The 23511-nt window shown below is 37.6% G+C and overlaps 1 protein-coding gene across 1 annotated transcript; it reads left to right on the top strand.

Moving 5' to 3' along the window:
* Positions 1–264: 264 nt before the first annotated feature.
* Positions 265–22271, top strand: coq8b.L (acoenzyme Q8B L homeolog). The gene is given in 15 exon segments (NM_001093990.1): positions 265–309; positions 2479–2664; positions 4583–4891; positions 5160–5226; positions 5313–5390; positions 5480–5602; positions 12489–12574; positions 14102–14242; positions 15696–15777; positions 17488–17581; positions 17849–17990; positions 18515–18622; positions 18897–18962; positions 19137–19223; positions 21233–22271. Coding segments are annotated over 13 exon segments (1683 nt in total). The 5' UTR covers positions 265–309; positions 2479–2664; positions 4583–4588; the 3' UTR covers positions 21539–22271.
* Positions 22272–23511: the final 1240 nt, after the last annotated feature.

The raw sequence follows: 23511 nt of genomic DNA, 5'->3' as shown, positions 1-23511 counted from the left end.
ATAGTCTCTGCTCTGTTCGTGGACCCCTTTCCAGCCCAAAAAGCACTAGTAGAATTAACACAGCAACGCCATAATGCTACACTCAAATACCTCTCCTTTCTCTAAGTGGACAGCAGAAGCACCCTATCAACGACTGGGTAGGCAGGTCCTTACCAAGCATGCGAGCTAGTCGCTTCCGGGTATGACATAACGCAGTCCCGCCCTCATTTTAGTCACATGGCTGTGACATCGTGACCTCTTGGAAGGTAGTCTGTTCGATCACTTCCCAAATAGGAGTCCTTGTACTGAGCAGCACAGGAGGAAAGGAAGGTGAGAGCGAGAGATATAGAAAGCCGGTTACATTATAAGCGTCACTGTTCTTTACAGAGGCCCTCAGCTGTGTCTATATATCAGCCATAGTTTATGTTTTGCTTTTGTGGCTTCCACTGATTGCACGGTCATTTACAGAAATGTGTCCAATGTGTAGTGTGTGGGACACATACGTCTATTGTGTGTGTGTGTGTGTATGTATATATATATATATATATATATATATATATATATATATATATATATATATATATAATTTCCCACAAACAGTGTGTGTGAGAGAGAGAAGTAAGGCAAGAGAGTGTAATGTATCATGTATTGCTTATATTCTATATGTCACTACAAGATCAAGTGCAGAGGGGATGTTGAACTTTATACAGTACATATACAGCAAAATAATGATTCACCCCACTCTCTGTAATTAACATACATGTAACACACTGCACTTGCAAAACAACAAAAAAAAAAGTAGACTGGTGCTCTAAAATGTACCTTCGTTGTCTGAATTCTCTACACAAATGTTAAATACCCCTATAACTACAACTGTATATGTAGTTTCCATTCAGAAACTGTGTGATGAACTCCAGTATTCCCTCTGATTTCATTTTTTGTGCTGAAAAATATCCTTCCTTCACAAAAGAGTGCAAAAAGATTCATGTGTGGACGTTCAGAATAAGCACTAAATTATTTGTTTTCATTCAAAATTTGTGCGAACCGCAGTTGAGTTGAGTGTACTGGGCTCAAAATGTTTGTTCTTGTATCCATGCACATTATTGATCTCCAGGCTGGCTCAAAACCCACTGGCTGCGGGTTTGGACCAAAAATGGGCCACCATTTCAGGTGCAAGTTCTCATTGCCCAGCAGGTCCGGACTGAGAATTAAAATAGGCCCTGGCATTTCAGGTACACAGAGGCCCAATCAGCCCACACAGAGGCCCAAACAGCTCCCACCAGCCCACTAAATACTGACTTTCTATGGGACCTTATAGCAGCCCCTCTGGCATTTGCCAGAACCCACAGATTGCCAGTCCGGGCCTGCTGCCCAGCGCAGCACTCCTTTTCCTTTGTTCGCTGTGGCTGGGCTGGCCTTTTATCATTGGTGGCATAGTGTTTCTGAAGCCTCCTAAACTTTTTGTTCCCCAAATTTCTCTCAACATCCCTTCAAATGTAGCCTTGTGCTTGGTTTGAAGGGATCAGCACCTCTCTAACAATGTAGCTAATTACAAAATGAAACCAGCATGCCAAGGCAAGCGAATCAGGGAGATCTCTGCATATTTATTGAGCACCTTGTAATGTTTCAGGGACATGTCCCTTCATCATATCAAGGGGCATTCCACCAAAATGTTATCTCCCTGCTTCACTGTCTTGGCATAGTTAAGATAGGGCATTGCCTGGTGGGCTCTGTATTTTGCCTACAATTTGTTTACAAAGAATTAGACAGAAAATGCCAGTGTACTGCCCACCCCATGTTATTAAGTCGAACAGCTGCTAGAAGTGACATACAGCCATCTTCTTGCACACAGACAGAAAGATTAGTAGCATTTGCTTTTAGCCTGTGAAAAGTAATACAGTGGGAAAAATGCAGGGTATAGTGAAATCAAAATTCCCTGTGGGGCTGGGATCCCAGTGACATCTTTGCTTCCACAGAAACAGAGTTAAAACGAGGTCTAAAATTCTGAACCAATCTTTGGTCCACTCAAAAATAAACTTATAAAAAGCCATCATCATTGTTCTGTACTATTGAGTTGCTTTCTGTGATATTTAGTGTTTTGAAACTGCTTTGACATTTTAACCAGTACTAGCTTATGTGTCTTATGACTAAAGTTTTATGAGTTTGCACCAAGTTTAGTAACCCTTAGCAAATAGCATTTACTGTTCATCTTTTTTGAAATGGCAGCTTTGCAAAATATGTATCTTTTATTACACTACCCCAGTATGTATGTTCTAAACACACCTTAGAAGAAGGAAGTGTATACATTCCTTAATATAAGGAAGCAAAAGGCTAAGCAAAACTTGATTATATATTTGGACCGCTGGAAAAAACAGCTTTAAATATAGTTGAGTTAGTGAAGTTCTACAATATGCCTAGTGATCATAGCACTATATAATCTGCATATCCTCACCACTCTCCTCATCAGCTTTTTCATGCAATGCACTTAATTTTCTTCAGGTCCTCAAAATGTGGAGCGAAGTGTCCTTGGTGTTCCGTGGTGCATCTCGTGTAGGACAGGCTGTAGTGGATATTCAGGCCGAACAGCTGCGGATGTTTATTCTTACCTCCACGCTGGGAAAAGAGATTAAGTCTGTGCAGAATACTGCAGAGCGTTGTGCTGGTGCTATCTTTACTCGTTGTCAGGTAATTCACTGCCTTTAAGGACACTGGGAAGTACTGGCCCATCAGTATAAATGCTAATATATTTATTGTAGGTCAATTTTATATTACCAATAAATACTAAATATTTATTAAGACTGACTAATAAAAAAAAAAAAAGTGCCTAGCGGTGACTTAGCTTAAACGTATCACTGTAGTTCATACACTATGAATCAATTAAGCATATAACTATGTGCTATTTGCATTCTTTCGCATTATACCATGATCAATGCTTAAGGGGCAGTTTACCTTGAAAATAACTTTTACTAGACCAGTGATGAGTGCAAAGATTCAGGGACCACTTATGGTTATAGTGCAGCAAAATACAATTTATCAAAATAATTGTACAGTTTTAAAGTGTGAAGCATAATTTTGCTGAGTTGTGGACATGCAAAAATGTTTGCAGTTGTGGCATCCAAACATGCTCCTTTCTGAATGCATGTGTGTATATTAATCCAGATGAGCTACCACCACACCTCTCTGCATCAATATGTGCAATGCACTTGTTCCTAAAGAATTCCATACAGACGTCATTTTGAATGACATAATGCAGAATTCGCACAGTTGCATCTGATTTATGAAAGCATCTTTTTAAAGGAGACCTTTCACCCTAAGAAATAATTCCAAGTCCTAAACTATCATGTTAGTTACACTATTTACATTCTTAAAATCTTTTTTTTTCTTTTGGAGTCCACAATTACAGCAGACGGGCACCATTTTGTGGAAATTGTTATCAAGGCAAGCTTTGCATCATACCAAAATGTATTGTATGTGCTAATGCACATGTCCATAAATAGGTTACACAGTTATAGACAGTAAGGCATAGAGGTGGGGAAATATGACTGACAACTGAGCTTTTTAAATGAGCTTAGAACTGGTATGACTGCATTAATGAGAAAAAACAGGATTTGGTTTTCATGTTTCATTTTAAAAATGCATTTTTTTTATTATGCAGTTAATGTCTGGGTAATATAAACTTCCTCATACTGAAGTAAGAAGCTTTCTAAATACAATCAATTAAACATTCTGCATTGTTTCTGAAATAATCAAGCTTATATTCACAATGCCTCTCTCAGCATCTGTTTCTCTTCATGCAGCAGTTTGGTGTCAGGTGAATGATTCAATATATCTTATAGGGGAGCTCCTTTCCTAGCAGATGAATTAAAGCTCATTCAAATAACTGATTCCAGTACAAACAAAATGTAACAAAATAACTGGCTTTTGCACAAATCCTGCATGTAGAGAGACTATTTCTGGTGATTTTAATAGTGATTGAGCTCTAATACATCTTCTAGGCCCCCTATAAGATATATTGGATCATTCATCTGACACCCAACTCCTGAATAAAAACAGAATGGGGAGAAACAGATGCTGAAAGAGGAATAGTGAAGCTAAACATGATTATTTCAGAAACATTACAGAATATTTAATTGAATGTATTTAGAAAATGTTTAATTTCAGTATGCTGAAGCAAATATTACATTTTCATTTTCGCGATAGTTCCCCTTTAAGGATTTCTTACACATGAGCATTTTTGCCCACATTCTCCTGTGGTGGAAGAAACACAGCCCATTCTTCTGGAACATGTTGGACTTATTGAGGTGCAGGCAAATGAAGAGTGGGCTGCATTCCCCTGGTTTGTCCATAAACAAACTAGTTCTCTAGTCACCCACAATTTAAATTTTTATGTGCGATGCAATTGCAGAGAATGTAATAATGGCACATTTTTATTTTTTTTAAATTATACTGTAGTGTTCACTTCACCCAGTTTTTGACTAAATTCTGGCTCAGGCATATGTTTAATGTAAAAGTGAAACAATTGCTTGATTAATGCATTATTATTTTTTTGAACTGGTGATTTTAAGGCCTATATCAAAATTATTATTCCTTTCAATCTTTTTAGACTAGAATGCCTGATTCAAGGGAACGCTCTTCTTTCTCAGAACTTGATGCTTCCAATTGGACCATAGCGTCAGAGTTTCCTCCCTCAGAGGAGCCAACGGACAACAGTGATGGAACTGTCAGATCAAGCACATTTACTTCATTTTCTTCAGGGAGGGCCTCCGGGTTTACTGGAGTTAACACTGGACAGGTCAGGGCATATCGAAGTTACAGCACGATTAGAGGTCTCACAGCTGAGGAGCTCAAGAGGGCAAGGGAGTCAAAGGTTCAGAAAGGAACAGAGGAACAAGGAAGATACAAACAACAGAAGGTACTGAACAGAAATTTTGGACCTCCAAGTGCATTCATAATCATTAAAACATAAAGTTATTAGTCTCAGTAATCTTTCTTTATTGAAGTTGCACCAACACAATATTGCCACCAGCTGTCCATAAATAAGCTGTGACTTTTTTAAACAATTATCCCAAAAGATTTTCTTTCTGTATAAGGGGGGGGGGATGTGAAAATTAAAATTCCATTTTTGTTTTAAGGACTAATGGTGCAACATAAGTAATTGTTGTTTTACATTTTTTTTACAGCTCAGTGATAGAGCAAGAGAAAGGAAAGTACCTGCATCTCGAATAAGCCGCTTGGCAAATTTTGGAGGTAACTTGTTTTTGCAAATGAAATTTCATATGTCAGGAGTTTGAATTCATTTTGTTTAATTTACTGGCTTTGAAATTTTTGTACAGGTCTTGCAGTTGGGCTTGGAATCGGTGCTCTTACAGAGGTGGTCAAGCAGTCTCTGAATCGAGAGGAAAAGCAGGACAGTAAGTCCTAGCATCCTATTAGGTTTTGCAATATACATGCACAAATGTCTTGTACTAAAAACTATTTGCTTTATCGTTTTATCTTACAGATAATCATTCCATTCTGGAATCTAATACTTTATTGAATGAAGCCAATGCTGAAAGGATTGTTGACACTCTTTGCAAAGTGAGAGGCGCTGCATTGAAGATTGGGCAGATGCTGAGTTTGCAAGGTGACATGCAGAATAACATGGTTTTAAGATGTAGATGCTCCCTAATACTCCTGTCTTGTGATATTATTCATCCAGAAAGATGCTGTACACAAGGCATTAATGATGTAAACTCAAATTAAATATTGCCAGAAAACAGATTTAATTCTAATCAATTTTCCAATATATGCTTGAAAATTTGAATAATATTTACTTGTTTTACTAGTTTTTGGGTTTACAAATCCTTCAAGTTCCCTGATCTGTCTTACTATAGACATTGGTATAGTCTGTACTCCTTTCATTAGGTAGAATTCTTATCACTGAGTTTACTGCCCCTTGATTTTGGTACACTGCTTATATAAGCAGTTAGTACTGTCTCAGATGCGCTAAATAGTTCTGTGAATCCTGACTTGCAACACAAACAAACTGGTAGGTGGGGTCAGTGATGCACCCCTTACCACATTGGTAGGTGACTGATAGCAGGAAGTTGTTTATTTGTAGAGAACCTCCTTCATACTTTTCTAGAATGAGTGCCCTTAGTCTATAATTATGAAATGTACCAACTTTTTCCTAATATACTTTGTCCTGTGGCTAAGGGTCAGGGGCTTAGAATTTTCTTTCAGCATTTACATATATCATCTATCAGAATGTGTATGGATTAAGGAAAGGAGGGCTGTAATGCAAGTATCCAGAGGACCACAAGTATGGGACATTATATTACATCTCTACTTTCCAAGACCCAGGGAGTCTGGAAAGTAGCATGATGGACCCACCAAAAATTTGGTTGCTTGGGTATTCCTGAGCCAGTTGTTTCCCCAACACCAACTGACTATGGGATCAAGTGATGGTTTTCTAGGGAAATCTTTATTTTCCAAGATGTGAGAAGGCATTTCTGGCCCTAGATTTTGAGCCTGCCAAAGATTTTAACATAACTAACACTGACCATCCAACTGGCTTCTGCTGACCCATATGCATAGTTATAGAGTTTATAGTCTGAAAGTGCCTTTTTCACTTTGATTTGGAATATGATCATGTATGTATGTATGTATGTATGTATGTATGTATGTAAACTATGACTATGAAGATTTTAATTCATCCAGGTCATGGTATATCTAGTATAGGTAAACCTAAAAACAACTGGACTTGCTGAATAATCAATATATGTATGTATGTATAACATTATTTGTAAAGCGCTGTTAAGGAGCCGCAGTGCTGTACAGTGCATAAAAGTACAATATATATATAAAAGTATACATGGGGGAGACAAATCACATAATATATACAGAATCATAGGACAAAGAGCTTAAGTGCTTTGTGGTAAGAGACATAGTGGGAAGGAGGTCCCTGCCCCCTAGAGCTTACAGTGTAAGTGGATGGGAGGCTAACATACAGGTACAAATTGGAGATAAAGTGCACAAGGTAAAGCATAATCAGTAGGGACAGGACTAGGCTAATGTTCTACTGGTCCAAAAGGTAGACTTAATATCTTCAAGAAAAAACTTCAGGGATGGAATAGAAGGGTTTGAGACGAGAGATGGATGGTGTGAAGAGAAGGTGGCTCGGAGAAGACGACCAGGAACGTATAGTAAGACAAGAGAAGAAATGTAGTGAGGAGCAGAGGAGTGAAGGGCCATGATTTGAGAGACCATGATCTTTCCCATCATGGTCTCTCAATTTTCAGAGCTTTCACTTTTGGCACAGCCTACTCTTTGTTTTGTGAACAGTGATGGCTATATATACGTGAGTGATAATTCAATGAAAATCACTTTGATTGAATTGTTTGGAGTGCGGATCCATTTTTGAAGATTATATGTCATAACTTTGACCCAGCACCCACCACAAACCTGAAGGGATAGAGTGCAGGTACTTTCTGGACTTTATGCTATCTATCTATCTATCTATAGATATATAGATATATATATAGATATATAGATATAGATAGATATATATATATATATATATAATATAAAATTCACAGTCTGTAGCACTCCCAAGTGTTAGTAAATGCATAGGTGCTGGTTAAAACATAAACAGCAAAATGATCAAAAAAAACGCACAACCAGGACTTTCATAAGTGTTGAAAAAACAAAAATTTACTTTATTTTCGACGTTTCGGCTCCTAACTTAAGCCGTCTTCAGGATATATATATATATATATATATATATATATATATATATATATATATATATATATATATATATATATATATATATATATATATATATATATATATATATATATATATATATATATATATATATATATATATATGAAGAAAGGCTGTAGCGGCACGCACTCCGGTTCAGTAAAATTCAACTTTTATTTATCTTATGTGATACATAATAAAAGCATCAACGTTTCGGTCCATGGTCTGGGACCTTTGTCAAGATGCATTAACTCATTTAAAAAACAGGCAATGAAAGTGGCAAATATAAAGGTTTAACAAATCCCGCCTTGTTGCTGACATCACACTCAATTATGTTAATAAGGGCTTAATTGAACAAAAAATGAACTCAGTGCAATAATGAGTAGAATAAATAGAAAATAGAATAAAAACATATTATCTTTTAGCCAAAAAGCAGCTGTATGTGCAATACTCATTCAGACCTTTGGGAGAGAGGGTATCTAACGTTTTTATCCAAAAGGTTTCGCGTTGTAGGAGGAGATGAGATCTATCGCCACCCCTTCTGGGCATCGGAATGTGGTCAATTGCGATAAATTTTAATGTTGGGACCCTATGGCCCATCTCTAGAAAATGTTTAGCCACCGGTTTAGTGGTTTTTTGATCTCTAAAGGCCGTATTGATTGCTGATCTATGCGCATCGATGCGAAGTCGCAACATTAAATCCGTCTTGCCCACATATGAAAGCCCGCATGGGCAGGTAATGAGGTAAATCACATGCGTTGTAGTGCATGTTGTTATATGATGGCGAATCTTATATCTGTGGCCAGTTAGGGGGTGTGCGAAACTCGTACCTGTTGTCATAGATCTACATGACAAACAGGATGGGCACTTGAAACACCCTGGTTTATTGGAAGAAAGCCAAGTGGTCGCCGTTGGACTCTCACTATAGCACTGAACAGGGTCACTGGATACTAAAAGATCACGGAGACTTCGTCCACGTCGGTAACCCATCATCGGTGGATCAGGGCAGAGACGACCCAACATGTCGTCTGCTTTAATGATGTGCCAGTTAGTTCTAAAAACTTGATTCAGAGAGGCAGACATATTAGTGAAACAAGTAGACATTATGAGCGGACTTGTTTTTGGAATGGGATCGTCTGGTGTTTGCTCGGAAATTTTAAGTCTCGCTTTCTGTAGTGCCACATCAAGTGATTTAATGTCATAACCACGGCAAATGAATCGCTCCCTCATCTGTGTCAATTGTTTCTCACATGTGGATTGATTAGAATTGTTCCTTAATACACGACAAAATTGTGACACAGGTAAGGAGCGCTTCAGTGCCGGTGCGTGGCAACTTGTGGAATGAAGCAAAGTATTTCGGTCAGTAGTTTTGCGAAACAGGGAATATTCGACCCTAGTGTCTTGTAGATGTAGATCTAAAAATTCAAGTTCAGTGCCACAATTGGCAGTGAACTTGATGGTTTCTGAAATAATATTGATTTCTTCAATCATCTGAAAAAAGCTCGTCTGATCACCTTTCCAAATGAGCACAATATCATCGATAAATCATTTGTAAAGTATGATCATATGACTGTACTTCTGTAAGATATGTTCCTTCTCTAGCTGGTACATGTAGAGATTAGCGTATGAGGGCGCCATGGGCGCCCCCATCGCGGTCCCTGACACCTGTTGGTAATAGCTATTCTCGAATCTGAAATAATTAAATGTAAGACACATCTGTAAGAGTTCAATGACAAAACGGATGGGTGGCCCTTTGTAGTTAGTATTCTCAATAAGGGATTTTTCAACCGCATATAACTCGTCCTGATGTGGAATGCTGGTATAAAGACTAACTACATCGATTGTGGCGAGCAATTTAGGAGTATCATCTTGCCAATTACATTCACGTAAACATTGAATGAAATGTGGGGTATCACGTAAATATGAAGTTGTTGAACAGACTATTGGTTGCAAAATTCGATCAATGAATATGCCCAGTGGATGTAATAAACCATCTCTGGCTGACACAATAGGGCGCCCAGGGGGGGTCGTCAAGCTCTTGTGAATTTTTGGGAGAGAATACAAAATAGGGCAAATTGGATGATCTTGTTTCAAATAATCAAACGATTTTTGGTTGATCCATCCACTGGTGAGGGCCAATTGTAGCAATTTGTCTATTCTGGCCTTAAATGTCCAGACTGGGTCACCCTGTAATTTTTTGTATATCAAAACATCTGACAATTGTGACAATATTTCCATTCGGTAGTCACAATAATTAAGCAAGACTATGCCTCCCCCCTTATCAGCAGGGCGTATTACCAAGGATTTGTCACTACGTAATGTGTCAATTGCTTCCAATTCACCTTTAGATAAATTCTGATGGGGTCTGTCCTGTTTAGTACACAATGTATCAACCTCCCTGTCTATCGCTTTTTTAAACAATTTAATGGCTACATTTTGTGTAGGGGGGCAGAAGTTACTTTTAAGTTTCAATTGATCATCAAACCCCTGATTATCTACATTAGTTGTACCAAAGTGTTCCCTTAAGTTTAATTTGCGAATAAAACGAAAAAAGTCAACATCCCATTTGAATCTTTCAAATCTGGTAGTGGGAACAAAAGTCAAACCTTTACGTAGGACTGCAGATTCGGCTTCAGTCAAAGAGTGGGCCGATAGGTTGAATACAGGGGTGTTCATTGTTTCCGTGACCTTCCCCTTCTTGCCCCTCCGAGTGGGGTATCTTTTCCTCGACCTCCTGTTGGGGGTAAAGGTGGTCTGGAATTGATCGGACCTCTGTCTAAAAAATCACCATGCGTGCCCTCCGGTCTATCTGCTGCATTCTCTTGTTGTGTATTACCAGGTCCAGCATTCTCATCTGGGTCCGAGTCTCCCGAGCTGGTGTCCACCGTTTGAAGTGTCTTCGGGCGTGGGCGGCGTTCTCTCCATTTACGTGTGTAGGGGAGATATGGTGGTGATTTTTCACCGCTGAGCCAACGGTACACTCTGTGATTAGTATAGTCGTCATTGACCTTTTTTAATTTATCCCTCTTAAACTGCAAAAGTTCCGATTTGTATTGCGCAACCTGCTTTTCACAGGCAGTGATAATGTCAAAGGAGGTATCCGCTTGAATCAAGGCTTGATTATCATTTTCAAAAGCTGTTAACTCTTTGCGTGCTTTTGTCAATTCATGTGAAACCTCTTCAATCACTAATACAATTAGATCTAGTGAGCAGCGGTTAAGGACGCCGGTCCATTTCTTGCAAAAATCCGGGTTCAAACGACCGACCGTCGGTGCATTGCGGATACGGAAGCCCCGCAGGATTTTCTTTGCCCGGTAATAGTCTGACAAGAAAAGGCCGTGTAGGTCAAGATCCACAACTCGCTGCTTAAGACGCGTAAGTTCCTTGCTGATGTCTTTGACCGTGATAGTAGAGGGGAGATCCCCTTGTGTGTTAGTCCATAATACTCGATCGGCATCCGCTTCAGACACATGCCATGTTTTCGCATAGTCAGCGTTCAAGCCTGCACGATCAGCGAAGTCCTCCATTTATAACAAGCAATGCGTGTATTACAGACAGTAGCGGTGCTGGGCGCAGTATTCCAACCAAATACGTGTATCCAATGCCGTCGGCGTCCGCACACGCTATACTTTGATATTCAACTCCGATGTTCAGCTTCCGGGTGCTGTGTCAATGTTGTGTCATAGAAGAAAGGCTGTAGCGGCACGCACTCCGGTTCAGTAAAATTCAACTTTTATTTATCTTATGTGATACATAATAAAAGCATCAACGTTTCGGTCCATGGTCTGGGACCTTTGTCAAGATGCATTAACTCATTTAAAAAACAGGCAATGAAAGTGGCAAATATAAAGGTTTAACAAATCCCGCCTTGTTGCTGACATCACACTCAATTATGTTAATAAGGGCTTAATTTTACAAAAAATGAACTCAGTGCAATAATGAGTAGAATAAATAGAAAATAGAATAAAAACATATTATCTTTTAGCCAAAAAGCAGCTGTATGTGCAATACTCATTCAGACCTTTGGGAGAGAGGGTATCTAACTTTTTATCCAAAAGGTTTCGCGTTGTAGGAGGAGACGAGATCTATCGCCACCCCTTCTGGGCATCGGAATATGGTCAATTGCGATAAATTTTAATGTTGGGACCCTATGGCCCATCTCTAGAAAATGTTTAGCCACTGGTTTAGTGTTTTTTTGATCTCTAAAGGCCGATTGATTGCTGATCTATGCGCATCGATGCGAAGTCGCAACATTAAATCCGTCTTGCCCACATATGAAAGCCCGCATGGGCAGGTAATGAGGTAAATCACATGCGTTGTAGTGCATGTTATATGATGCACATGCATATAACATCATTGCATTATATATATATATATATATATATATATATATATATATATATATATATATATATATATATATATATATATATATATATATATATACCAGCGATGTTGCTCATAGCAACCAATAAGATCTTTGCTTTTGGTTTCTAACTGTTGAAATCTAATTGCTGATTTGTTGCTCTGGGCAACATCACCAGTAATGCTTCACTCCACTTTTTACACAGAATGTTGTACATTTTGATGATTAGCCAAAGTAGTTATAGAGGCAGGCATTCTTTTTTTATCCTTTTGCCTGGTCTGTAAATAAAAGATGAAAGAAGTTAATAAACAGGCAATTGCCAAATATTTTTTTTTTGGTAAATATCCTGAAAATACTGTATAGTTTTCTAAAATAATTGTTTGTTTTATTCCTACAGATAACAACTTTATTAGTCCACAGCTACAGAAAATCTTTGAACGAGTCAGACAAAGTGCAGACTTTATGCCAGCCTGGCAAATGACTGTAAGTTTCCACATGCAATATAATTTTGACGTAGGAGAGGGAAAGGAATTAAAGATATACTGACATCAGAAATGAAAACGTTTGTCTTTGCATGGTATTTAAAATGTTGCCATAAAAGTATTTGCCTGATGCTTTTACATTACCTATCTGATTCCCCATGTTCCTCTGAGGAGGCCTCATATTTGTGCAGCAGTAGTCCATTAGCATTAGAAGCTCTGACAGGTTGAGAAGGGACATACTTAGCAGTTGTGGAGTGCTCAAAACCCTTTGTTATGCACCCAATTAGGGTGTCAGGTGCTCAAACTGGATGACATTTGCCTACCCTTCAGGTCCAACAATCCATGTAGAGTAAAACCAGTAGCCCACTGATAAAGGTGAAAAATGATTCTGTGATGTATTTAGCCCATATGCATACAGGTAAAGGGCAACGTTTCGGGCTCCACTGAGCCCTTTATCAAGCCTAGTGTTCAAGTGCAATCACAGTGTTATATAAGGTATGATACATAGGATGGGTTACAAACTACTCCCCTTCACAGTGACATCATATAATAAATATAAAATGTATAAAATTGTGTATTGACGTGTAAAACAAGTCTCTTTCAAAGTCCATATTGTGATCCAATCTTCTGAATCTTCATACCTAAGTGAATATTATCAGTGCAAAAAATAATTAAATTATGAAGTTATACTTCAATGGTCTTATATTGCCTGAGATGCATTCAAACTGATTCTGCACATGAAACATGTGCAGCATCCAGTTTACTTCACAGACCAAGTAGTAACCTTATAAAAAGAAACAAAGTGAATTAAAAACGGTTACATAAGAATAAAATCAGAAATTGTATCAACTTCTAATATTTTGTATGCAAACTTACTTAAAAATAAACATCCCTGGGGTATAGTCTCTATTTAATCCTCGTGGCCATATTGATATATATATAAATATATATTTGAGGGAAACAAACCTTTTTCAAGAAAATGCTCTTGCAAGTACCATCCCCCTACACAGGGATGTAGCTTCCTCTATTATTGGAAACAATGTTTGTATGATGGGTGCCCCTGAGGAAAGTCCTATACCCAGTATGTAATAAAAAGGCAATACGTTTGCCCAGCACCACATAAACCATAGCAACGTCTTTCTAGTAAATGTTCAATCTTATAGAAAATTCCTGGAAACAATTGTCAATCAATTTTTCACACTTTTCCACAAAGCAGAAATAAACTGGATATTTGTTAATGCAAAATTAACCAGTATCACATTAGACAAACATGCCCAGTAGTGCATAGATTGCATATACAGAGGGACAATTCTCTACTTATTTAGCAGAAAAAGGACAACTTTCTGATTTCCTTTTCTATTACCCTGTGCATTTTTGAAATGATCATGAATGCACTATTCTATATTTCTGAATCTTTCATTGTCCATACACTGTGTAAAGCTATCTACATTTTGCAAGATTGATTTCAAAAAAATTCAATAAACAATTTATTGGAAAAAAAAATAAAGGTTATCATTCGTTCTTATAGAAAGTGCTGGAAAATGAACTGGGACATGGTTGGAGAGAGAAGCTGGAATACTTTGAGGAAAGACCTTTTGCAGCTGCTTCCATTGGTCAGGTCCACCTTGCCCGCCTTTTGGATGGCCGTGAAGTAGCCATGAAGATTCAGGTAAGACAGAATGGGTTTGTTTTGCACATTGAAGTTATGAAGACGATTGTTTGTAAATAATAGAATATATTTAATTAGTAATATACATAAACACATTTAGCCGTAAATACAGTTTGTGAGTTTTAAGGGGGGAACAGTAAGTAACCTCAGCAGCAGCAAAAATATTGAGAAGACCCTCTTTCCTCTGTTTCTTTATCTTCTTAAAAATATACACCTCTAATGCAAGTGGCAGGTCCCCTTCAGGAACTGTATAGTCGATTGTAAATGTACCGTATATACTCGAGTATAAGCCGAGTTTTTCAGCCCCCAAAATATGCTGAAAAACGCTACCTCGGCTTATACTCGGGTCAAGCGCAAAAAAGGTCGCCGGCGCCTAAGAATAGTCACCAGCGTCCAAGAATAGTCGCCGGCGTCCAAGAATAGTCTCCAAGAATATTCGCCGGCGTCCAAGAATGGTCGCCGGCATCCAAAAACGAGACGCCGGCACCTCCAATGGGAGCAGAAACCCTCAATTTTTTGATTGAAACTTACCAGAAGCTGCTGCATTTCTCACCCTCGGCTTATACTCGAGTCAATAAGCTTTCCCAGTTTTTGGAGGTAAAATTAGGTACCTCGGCTTATACTCGGGACGGCTTATACTCGAGTATATACGGTAAGCATATTGGCATTTTGTTTTATGTGCTTTTCTTGTATCATCTCTTGGGTGGTAGACATTGTTAAAGGGTAACTCCACATAAACATAACTTTAAGCTTTTTGAAAAGTAAACATAATTTCCAACAACTTTGCAATATACATCAATTAAAAAATCTGCAGACTTTTCATGATTTTTAATGGTTTGGATAATTCCCTAAGCCTAGCCCCCTGCTCTTCTGCTGATCTGTCTGACTGCTTTGCTGAGCTGGCTGACTACTGTTACTTTGTATCAGCAGCCATCTGTCCTCAGCCTTCATCCTCCAAACTCCATAATTCCCTGCACATGTGATTTCAATAAGGAAAAGAACATCACAGTGCAATGCATTGTGGGTTTTGTAGTTCCTGCATGCTGTCTGTAGGCTGTGGAGAAGTTGTTTGTAACATCAGTGTTTTAGTCCCTCCAATCCTGCCAGGATTTCAAATGATGCAGAAAGAGGAGAATTGTTGGATTTCAGCATAGAAAATGGCATTTATTCATACTTTTTGAAGAAACTCGTAACTGTGATGGGTATATTAGGGGTCTCTGTGTTATATGAGCCTCTATCAAATTTTGGTTTGGAAGCCAGAGTTCCCCTTTAAAGTAATTTTTAAATGTAATGTAACTGCTTTTAAAAGCGGTATCTGTCTAGCTGTTCATATTCTTCATTACTGCTTCTGACTTCCACAGATGTGTTTATATTAACTTTACAAATATATTCTTTAGATAAAAACTACTTATGGAAATCTAATATATATAATATGTGCTTTTTCTTGAAACAGTACCCTGGAATTGCTCAAAGTATACATAGTGATGTGGAAAATCTCCTATCAATACTTAAAATGAGTGTGGTTATTCCTGCAGGTAAGGGGCAGAATTCATACCTAGGTGTACTTGTACCTGCTCCTCACAAACCTTGCCAAAGTTCATTAAACCAGGACGAGTCAAAAACATTCCATTCTCCAGTAATATTAATGTCCACCAAAATACTTAGTCATATTATTTAATTTTTAAATTATCTGTATATTTGGTTGTGACATTAACAAAATACCTGGAATATAAATGTACTTAAACAGAGAGCACACAGTTTGCACAAAGCTTCTGTGTTTGTCTTCATGCAAAAGAAAAGCTGCCAGTGTCCCTTTTAACTTTCCCAGTATTCATTCTACTAAGGTTTGCCCCTTACTGGATCTGGCAGCTTGCTTACCACTCTGTAAACCTCCCTTTGAATTCTGTCATTATACTATTCTTGTCTTTCATTCGTGTTGTACACTGTGTTCAGACACATTTAAATCCTGTGTGTCTGTTTACATATAATCCCAAAAAGTGAGAGACTCAAACCGTATTCCTAACTGGAACACCTTTGATGATGGCAATAAGGAAAGCTTCTCTTCCATTTTTTATTTGTATTTATTTTATGAGTGTTTATGAAATACAGATGGCTATGTAGCATCTGAAGGTACCTGATTCATCAGCCCATGACTGAACCATATTAATTAAATTACCAGCTCAGTAGCTGCATTAACAGATATGAAAACATATTAACATAATTAACTATTTTAGTTACGTTTTCTCCATTACATCTTGTACAGCAAATTAGTAGTGATGGGTAGGTTGATAATTTTCTGCCTACGCCCCCTCTCTACCCTGCACCAAGGTTGTAAAGGTATCTGTGTCCTGCTCAGAACCTTTAGACGGGTGCATTAAATTTATTGTAAAAATATGGAATTTGTAGCCATATCCATTGTTAGGGTCCAGTTCTTCTTTAATATTCATGCCTCCAACAGTAACAGTCATGAAAGCTCATTAACAAAAGCCCCAGATGCAACTGATAGTTCTGCTCATTTACCCAGCACTTGAACAGGGACATAGCTGTGCTCTGCATCTCGCATCCGATTTCAAATTCAGGGCAGAGTCCAGCAATGGTGGTTGCAAGATGGCACTATATGTATGACTATGCTTCCTTAGCACAATATGCACGGCAGTGCTCCTGTCAGAATGACATTAGGGGGCAGGACAAGGGACATTTATATGCCACCATGGCCAACCCCCGATAAATACTACACTGCCTAAACCAGGGGTGCTAGGCCACACCAGAAGAACTATTTTTCATATTATGGTGCAGTGCTGAACCTCAGCTGAATCTGCTGAGCACCCATCTCCTAATTGCAGCTATAACTATATAGTAGGTGTGAATGCTGTACAATTCCACAATGGAGAGCTGCAGAAATGGAGAGCACATTAACTCAAGACATTGCTCTTTTTTTGTGCATTATTAAAGGGACACTTTACATAAAAATCTAAAATATTTTAGGCATATATTACTTTAAACATAGTCACTGTCCATTAGTTCTCACCTAATTATGGTACCTGAGACATCTGGAAATAATGTAGGCATTTTTTAGGCATGTGTTAACAGCTGTGTCCAGGGACCAAGACTGAGAAACTTTTTGGTATTATTTTTAACTTTTAAACAGCAATTTGTTTTTTTACTTTGATCAGTATTTCTGGCTTTAATATGATTAGGAACAGACTTTGAAAAGCCTCCAGTAAAATATTCTGTATTGAACACAGGTTTGTTTCCTGAAACCAGTGTCCAAGTCTTACAGAAGGAGTTAACATGGGAATGTGACTACACACGTGAAGCCAAGTCTGTCAAAAGATTCAGGTGATAATACAGGGCACTTGGCATGTGAGAGTTAATATAAACTTGCTTGCTTACTTGAACATAGCAAAACATTTCTAGCAATGTTAAGCCTTTTTATTTGTATGAATATTACCCAGTGAGGATTGTCCTAATATAATTGCTAATTCTCTTTATTCTTTTCTGCAAAACTACCACCCTGATTTCCTTACTTTCGTTTTAAACATTGTTTTATTCCTTATATTTTGTCCTGTCTTTGCAAGGAAACTGAGTGTTTTTCCTAATTTTCAGGCATCTTCTCAATGAAGACCCTTTCTTCAGTGTGCCACAAGTAATTGATGAGCTTACAACTGAGAGGGTGCTAACAATGGAACTTGTGCCTGGGGTTCCACTGGATCAGTGTGTTGAGATGGACCAGGAAACACGCAACCAGGTAGTTGCTCACATGGCTGAAGTTAAAGACAGTAGGTGCATATGTGAGCATCAGCAGGAATACTTCTTGTTCTGGAAGGGCAAGCTCTTTTTTACCTTATATCACAGAATTAGTTTTTGCCATAGCAGAGAATTTCCAGAATATTTTATTTTCTCTTACTAGGGTGCAAGATTGCAGTTGTTCTGATTATTTATATTCTGTGGCTGCAGACACAGTAGCCGTTGTTAACACCAGGGTTTTAACTTTGATAAACATGTGGCATAGTTATTAAATAAAAAGGTTCTAAACTGTGGTCTTAAACACTGTACCGCTTACTGCTCTTGGTAGTGCTGTTGTAGACCTAATTCCACAATACAGGCATACAGTTTGTTCCACTATTTACTTTTTCACATGTGTTTAATAAAGATATTCTCTCTTTGGTCCTGCTCACCTGTTTCCGTTTTGTAGTGTTGCCCTTGGACACAGATATTGCACTGTGTGTGTGCTTTCAGTCCAGGTTCTTATTGCTCCCCTTTGCTTTTCAGATCTCGTACAACATCCTGCGTCTCTGTTTGCAGGAAGTTTTTGATTTTCACTTCATGCAGACAGACCCTAACTGGTCTAATTTCTTCTATGATACAGAAAGCAATAAGGTGGGTTTACTGATCTTCAACATACTGTTTCCTACATCTTTATGTTTTGTACTTTGCCGTTTACATCCCTGGCAGCCTCCTGAGAAGCCCTTAGCCCACAATCGCTAACTGAAAACATGCGGCTGCATATATAGTCTAAATGCTACTTGCACTTCCTGTTGCAGACATGGAAAGTAACCTGAGGCAATAATCAATGTTTAGGTGTACTCTATACCTGTTGCTTTGCTTATTACAAAATGCTGAATACTATATACAATAATTCTCCCTCTTACAGGTGATTCTACTGGACTTCGGTGCCAGTAGAGAATTTGGAGAAAAATTTACAGATGATTATATAGAGGTGGGTGAGGTTCTATCTGCTCAATATGTCCCCTGTAATAAAACCATATCCGGAAACACACTTGTCTTCTTCTAAGCTGCATGTATTGGAGCACTGCGTCTTTTCTCACAATATACAAATGTTTATTACCATCTTCATTAATCCGTGGATGTAATTCTTTGTGATATTTTATAGGTTATCAAGGCAGCAGCAGATGGTGACAGAGCAAAAGTCCTTCAGAAATCACAGGACCTTCGGTTTTTGACAGGTTTTGAAACAAAGGTGAAATATTTTTTACACAAAGTATAAAAAGTCATTTTTAGAAAGATGTCTCATGTAAGGACTGGGTTGAGTATTTCAGAAAACTGGGAATACTCTGCATAACATAAGGGATTTGTAGTCTGCTGGAGATGGGTATCATATGCACAGACCTCGAGTTTTTTTTAAAGGAAGTCCTCTATCATGCTTCAGGAGAGGGGTTTATTACATTTGAAATCATTCTCACTTAGAATGACAAAGATTAAAGTCCCATTGTGACCAACACAAGGTTAGTCTCTTGCTGTTGTAGGTCCTTTTTTAACAATGCAGTCTGGTCCTATATTCAAATGTACTCCAATTTACAGTACATGTTGATTTTTTTATGAATCATGTCCGGAATTACAGAATACAAAAGGATTCATTTATGAATTGACAGTCGTCTGCTTATTCTCTTATGGGTTTACATTTGCCACCCATTTCGACAATATAAGCGTATTCCATTATGAAGCATTGCCCCTGATTCTGTTATACAAAATGTTTTGCACAACCTAAGCCGTAAAATATTTGGTATCCTGTTACCAATATTACCCATATCCTGTTAGCCTGTTTATTAAAGCAGAGGTGAAGGTGGCTGCCAAGTATGTTCTACTTTTGTCTTGAGTTGTGGGCTATAATTGTCACTACTCATAGAGGCTGTTCATTGGATATTTTCCATCCTGTGTATGAAAAAGATTCTTTATTTTTATTCCAATAGAACAGAACACTGCAAAAGAAAAAAGCAACTTTGCACAGGCAAAGCAATTAACTTTAGCGTGGTGTTAATTTTTATGTATCCTGTCATACAGGATACATAAAAGAATGGTGCCTAGAACTTATTAAAATAACCTCTAGAAATCTGTTTTTGTACATTTCAATAAAATACAGATTCTGAAAAGTCCAGCCTTGTAAACTGTAAAAGAGCACAGTACGAGGAATAACCAACCGCTTTAGTGCAAATAGCTTGTAATGCAGTTCCGACTTGTTTGCCATAGCAGATAATGAATAGAACTGAACCCCTGCAAGTCCTGCACAATGGATGCTTATATAGTCCACTGTATAGAGAAGGCATTGTCAAAGCTTGCTATATATAAACAAATGTTTATTAAACAAAGAAGGTCCCTTTGTTTTGATCAAAATGTTTGTTTTTTAATAAAAATTTTTGTGTCCTAGCAAGCCCTAAGAATGCACCTTGCTTATTTTTCTTTTTTAATTGTTTGGAGCAAGGTTTGCATTTTTCTACACTATACTTGAAAATTACCCTCATGTAGGCAAAGCTGAATAATATATATTGCACCATTTTATCTAGGCTAGATAAGTTTGCTCTTAAAATTTAATTGGAGCTTCTTATAGATCCATTCCTATCTGTTCTGTGGTCTGTTGCAAATGAGTGTTGGGCACCTCCTAATGGTCCTTGCCCAGAGTAAAATGTGAGTTCACCTACACAAGAAGATAAAATGTGGCCATACATTGTGTGTGCTCCCTTTGCCTAGACAGTATATTAAACAGAAGTCAAAGCTGTATGGCTAATTGCTGAATGGGGAATAGTGGAGAGTAAACTGGATTATTTCAGATTATTATTACTTTTTTTTCATTTTTATGATTTTATTTAGAATTAATTTTTTTAAGTTCCATTCATTAAAGCTACATTTACAATTCCTGTTTTGTTTAACATGGACATCTTTTTTTTAAATTATCTCTTTGTAGAAAAAATCTTAATGTCCTAAATATGGGGAATGATGAATACTGCAAACAGTGCCTAATCCTAAAACAGGCCCTTTAGCTGTCAGAAAGCATAAATAAGAGCACTTTAGCATTGCAATGACTGCTTCTCCAACAGTCCCCTAATATTAGTTTCACACTCTGAATAGAGCTGTCTGAGAATGATATGGGTTAGCAGAACCTCTTAAAAACCTTGTGGCAATTATAGGTTTTGGAATTTATTACATTAATAATAAATCTGATCTTTTATTCTTTATTTATTATTAACTCTTCAGGTGTTTGAAGAAGCTCATATAGATGCAGTGATGATTCTTGGCGAAGCTTTTGCTTCAGATGTGCCATTCAATTTCGGTACCCAGAACACCACTCGTCGGATCCATGACTTAATTCCTGTCATGCTGAAGGATCGATTGACCCCACCTCCGGAGGAAACGTACTCTCTTCACCGTAAAATAGCTGGGTCCTTTCTCATCTGTGCTAAACTTCAGGCAGTTATTCCATGCAAGGAGCTATTCCAGAGATTTTATTGCGAGTACTGGGAGAGGCGCAGCAATGGAGCACAGAGGACAAGCACTTGTTAAACACCCCTTTTCTAAGGTGTTACATTAGGTAGTAAATTACTATTGTGCTCTGATTACAACATCTTCAGCCACACATTCCGGGATCCAGTATAAGCATATTCTTTGCTCTGGATACCTGGAAGCAAGTTCCATCCGTGGTCCTGCTCTATTACCTCATCTTGCTAAACTAGATTTGAGGAACAAGGCAAGAGGGTAGAAATAGCTCACCTATTGCTTTGTGTAAATATTATGTTGTAAACAGATTATATTCAATTCAGTGAGGGATTCAAACAAGTAGAGGTGGGGGTCTGAGGTTGCTGAAAATGAGGGAAGAAGATGTTGAGGAAGAATGTCATTATATGGTCAGTCTGCTGCTACATCCTATGACATGATTAGAATGCCATTATAATACACAAAAGCCATGAATATCTTGTAAATTATATCCTTTTAAACAATGACTTTGGTTATCAGTTATAAACGGTGAGTTCTGATGTCATTTTTGTCACATGACTCACTAGAACTTGTGTATTATAATAAATAAAGTATCCCTTGTTGGAAAATGTAAGGAAATTAGAAGTCACCTCAGAGTTCCATGACCTGTATAAAAGCATGGAACAATGGTCATGGAACTCCTCGGTAACTTATAATATCCTAAGCGGGTACTTTATTCACTATATATATGGGTCAGAACAAAAATGATGAGGAGTTACACAAACTATTCTTTCTCTTTCCCCCATTGTGGCAAAAAATACAATAAAGAAAAAAGACAAAAATACAGGTGCTCCAAAATCATTCCTAAACCATCACAAATGTAACCATGAACACCAGAAACACCCCATCCGAAGAAGAAATCAGGGTCGGTGCTTTTGGGGGATGATTTTTTAAACTTGTCTTGGTAAATATGGTAAATATTGTTACCATATCAGACTTGTCCTCAGTCCTTTTTTTTAAATTTTGTCTTTGGTCAGATCACTGCCAGTGTAATGATGATAGAACATATATATGGATGGTGTGTTCCAACTTAAATTAACTATTTAAAATAGAACAAAATTTAATTTATATTTTTCAAAAAAATCTAAATGTCTGTGGCTGGGAAAATGTGCGTATAAATTATACTTTAGTAATTATCAATTATGTTTGTACAATTAAATTCTTTTATTCTGTGTTCCTGAAAGGTAAAGTATGGCTTTATAAACAGAACTATCCTTATTTTTATCAGATTTTTAGATTAACTATCTGGTTGGCAAGGCTCAATTGACCAGGCAGTGGTTTCAATAACAGACTGGAAGATATAAAGTTGATAAGTGAAATGTAAGGAAGCTAAATCTAGTGCCACAATAAAGGGGATACCATTGCAAGAATAAAAAATAACATTTCTGCCTTGCTTTATGGCATTTGTCGGATAAAACAGAGAGCAGGATTAATAACCTTTTATGTAAAAGGCCTATTTAGATTTAATTCACAGTTGTTGTACAAGTGGAATACAATTATGAGGGGAAAACACAAGAACACAAGCAAACCACTGAATTGAACTAAAATTCATATGTATATATAGATAGATAGATAAAATCACTACCTGTTAAACTGCACAACTGTTAAAGTAAGTATGAAAAATATTATCAAATTATAAAAAGAGAGGTGACTATAGTCTTCCTTTAATCAACTTTATTGTGGTGAGGTTCCTGTCCTTGACATTCAGATAATAATTATGTTGGAGAAGGGGCGAAAAAGAAAAATTAAACAAAACACCTAATGAAAAACAATTTAAAGGACAAGGAAGGCCAATTAAACTGTGTGTACAAATTTGTTAGGCACCATAGTTTCCTTGTTTCACCTATCGTAAAAGAAATGCACCAGCCTGGGCTCTACCTATATCTAGCAACCATTTTATACCTATGTTAGACTTTCACATTCACATTAACAAATGTTCTTTACAGCACATGATGAGGCCACAATGTTAGCAGTTTCATTTAAGTTCCAGCTTTCAAGACTTC

The sequence above is a fragment of the Xenopus laevis genome, chromosome 8L (assembly GCF_017654675.1).
Source record: "Xenopus laevis strain J_2021 chromosome 8L, Xenopus_laevis_v10.1, whole genome shotgun sequence".
Classification (NCBI taxonomy): Eukaryota; Metazoa; Chordata; class Amphibia; order Anura; family Pipidae; genus Xenopus; species Xenopus laevis.
This window is presented reverse-complemented; position numbering and strand designations above follow the sequence as displayed.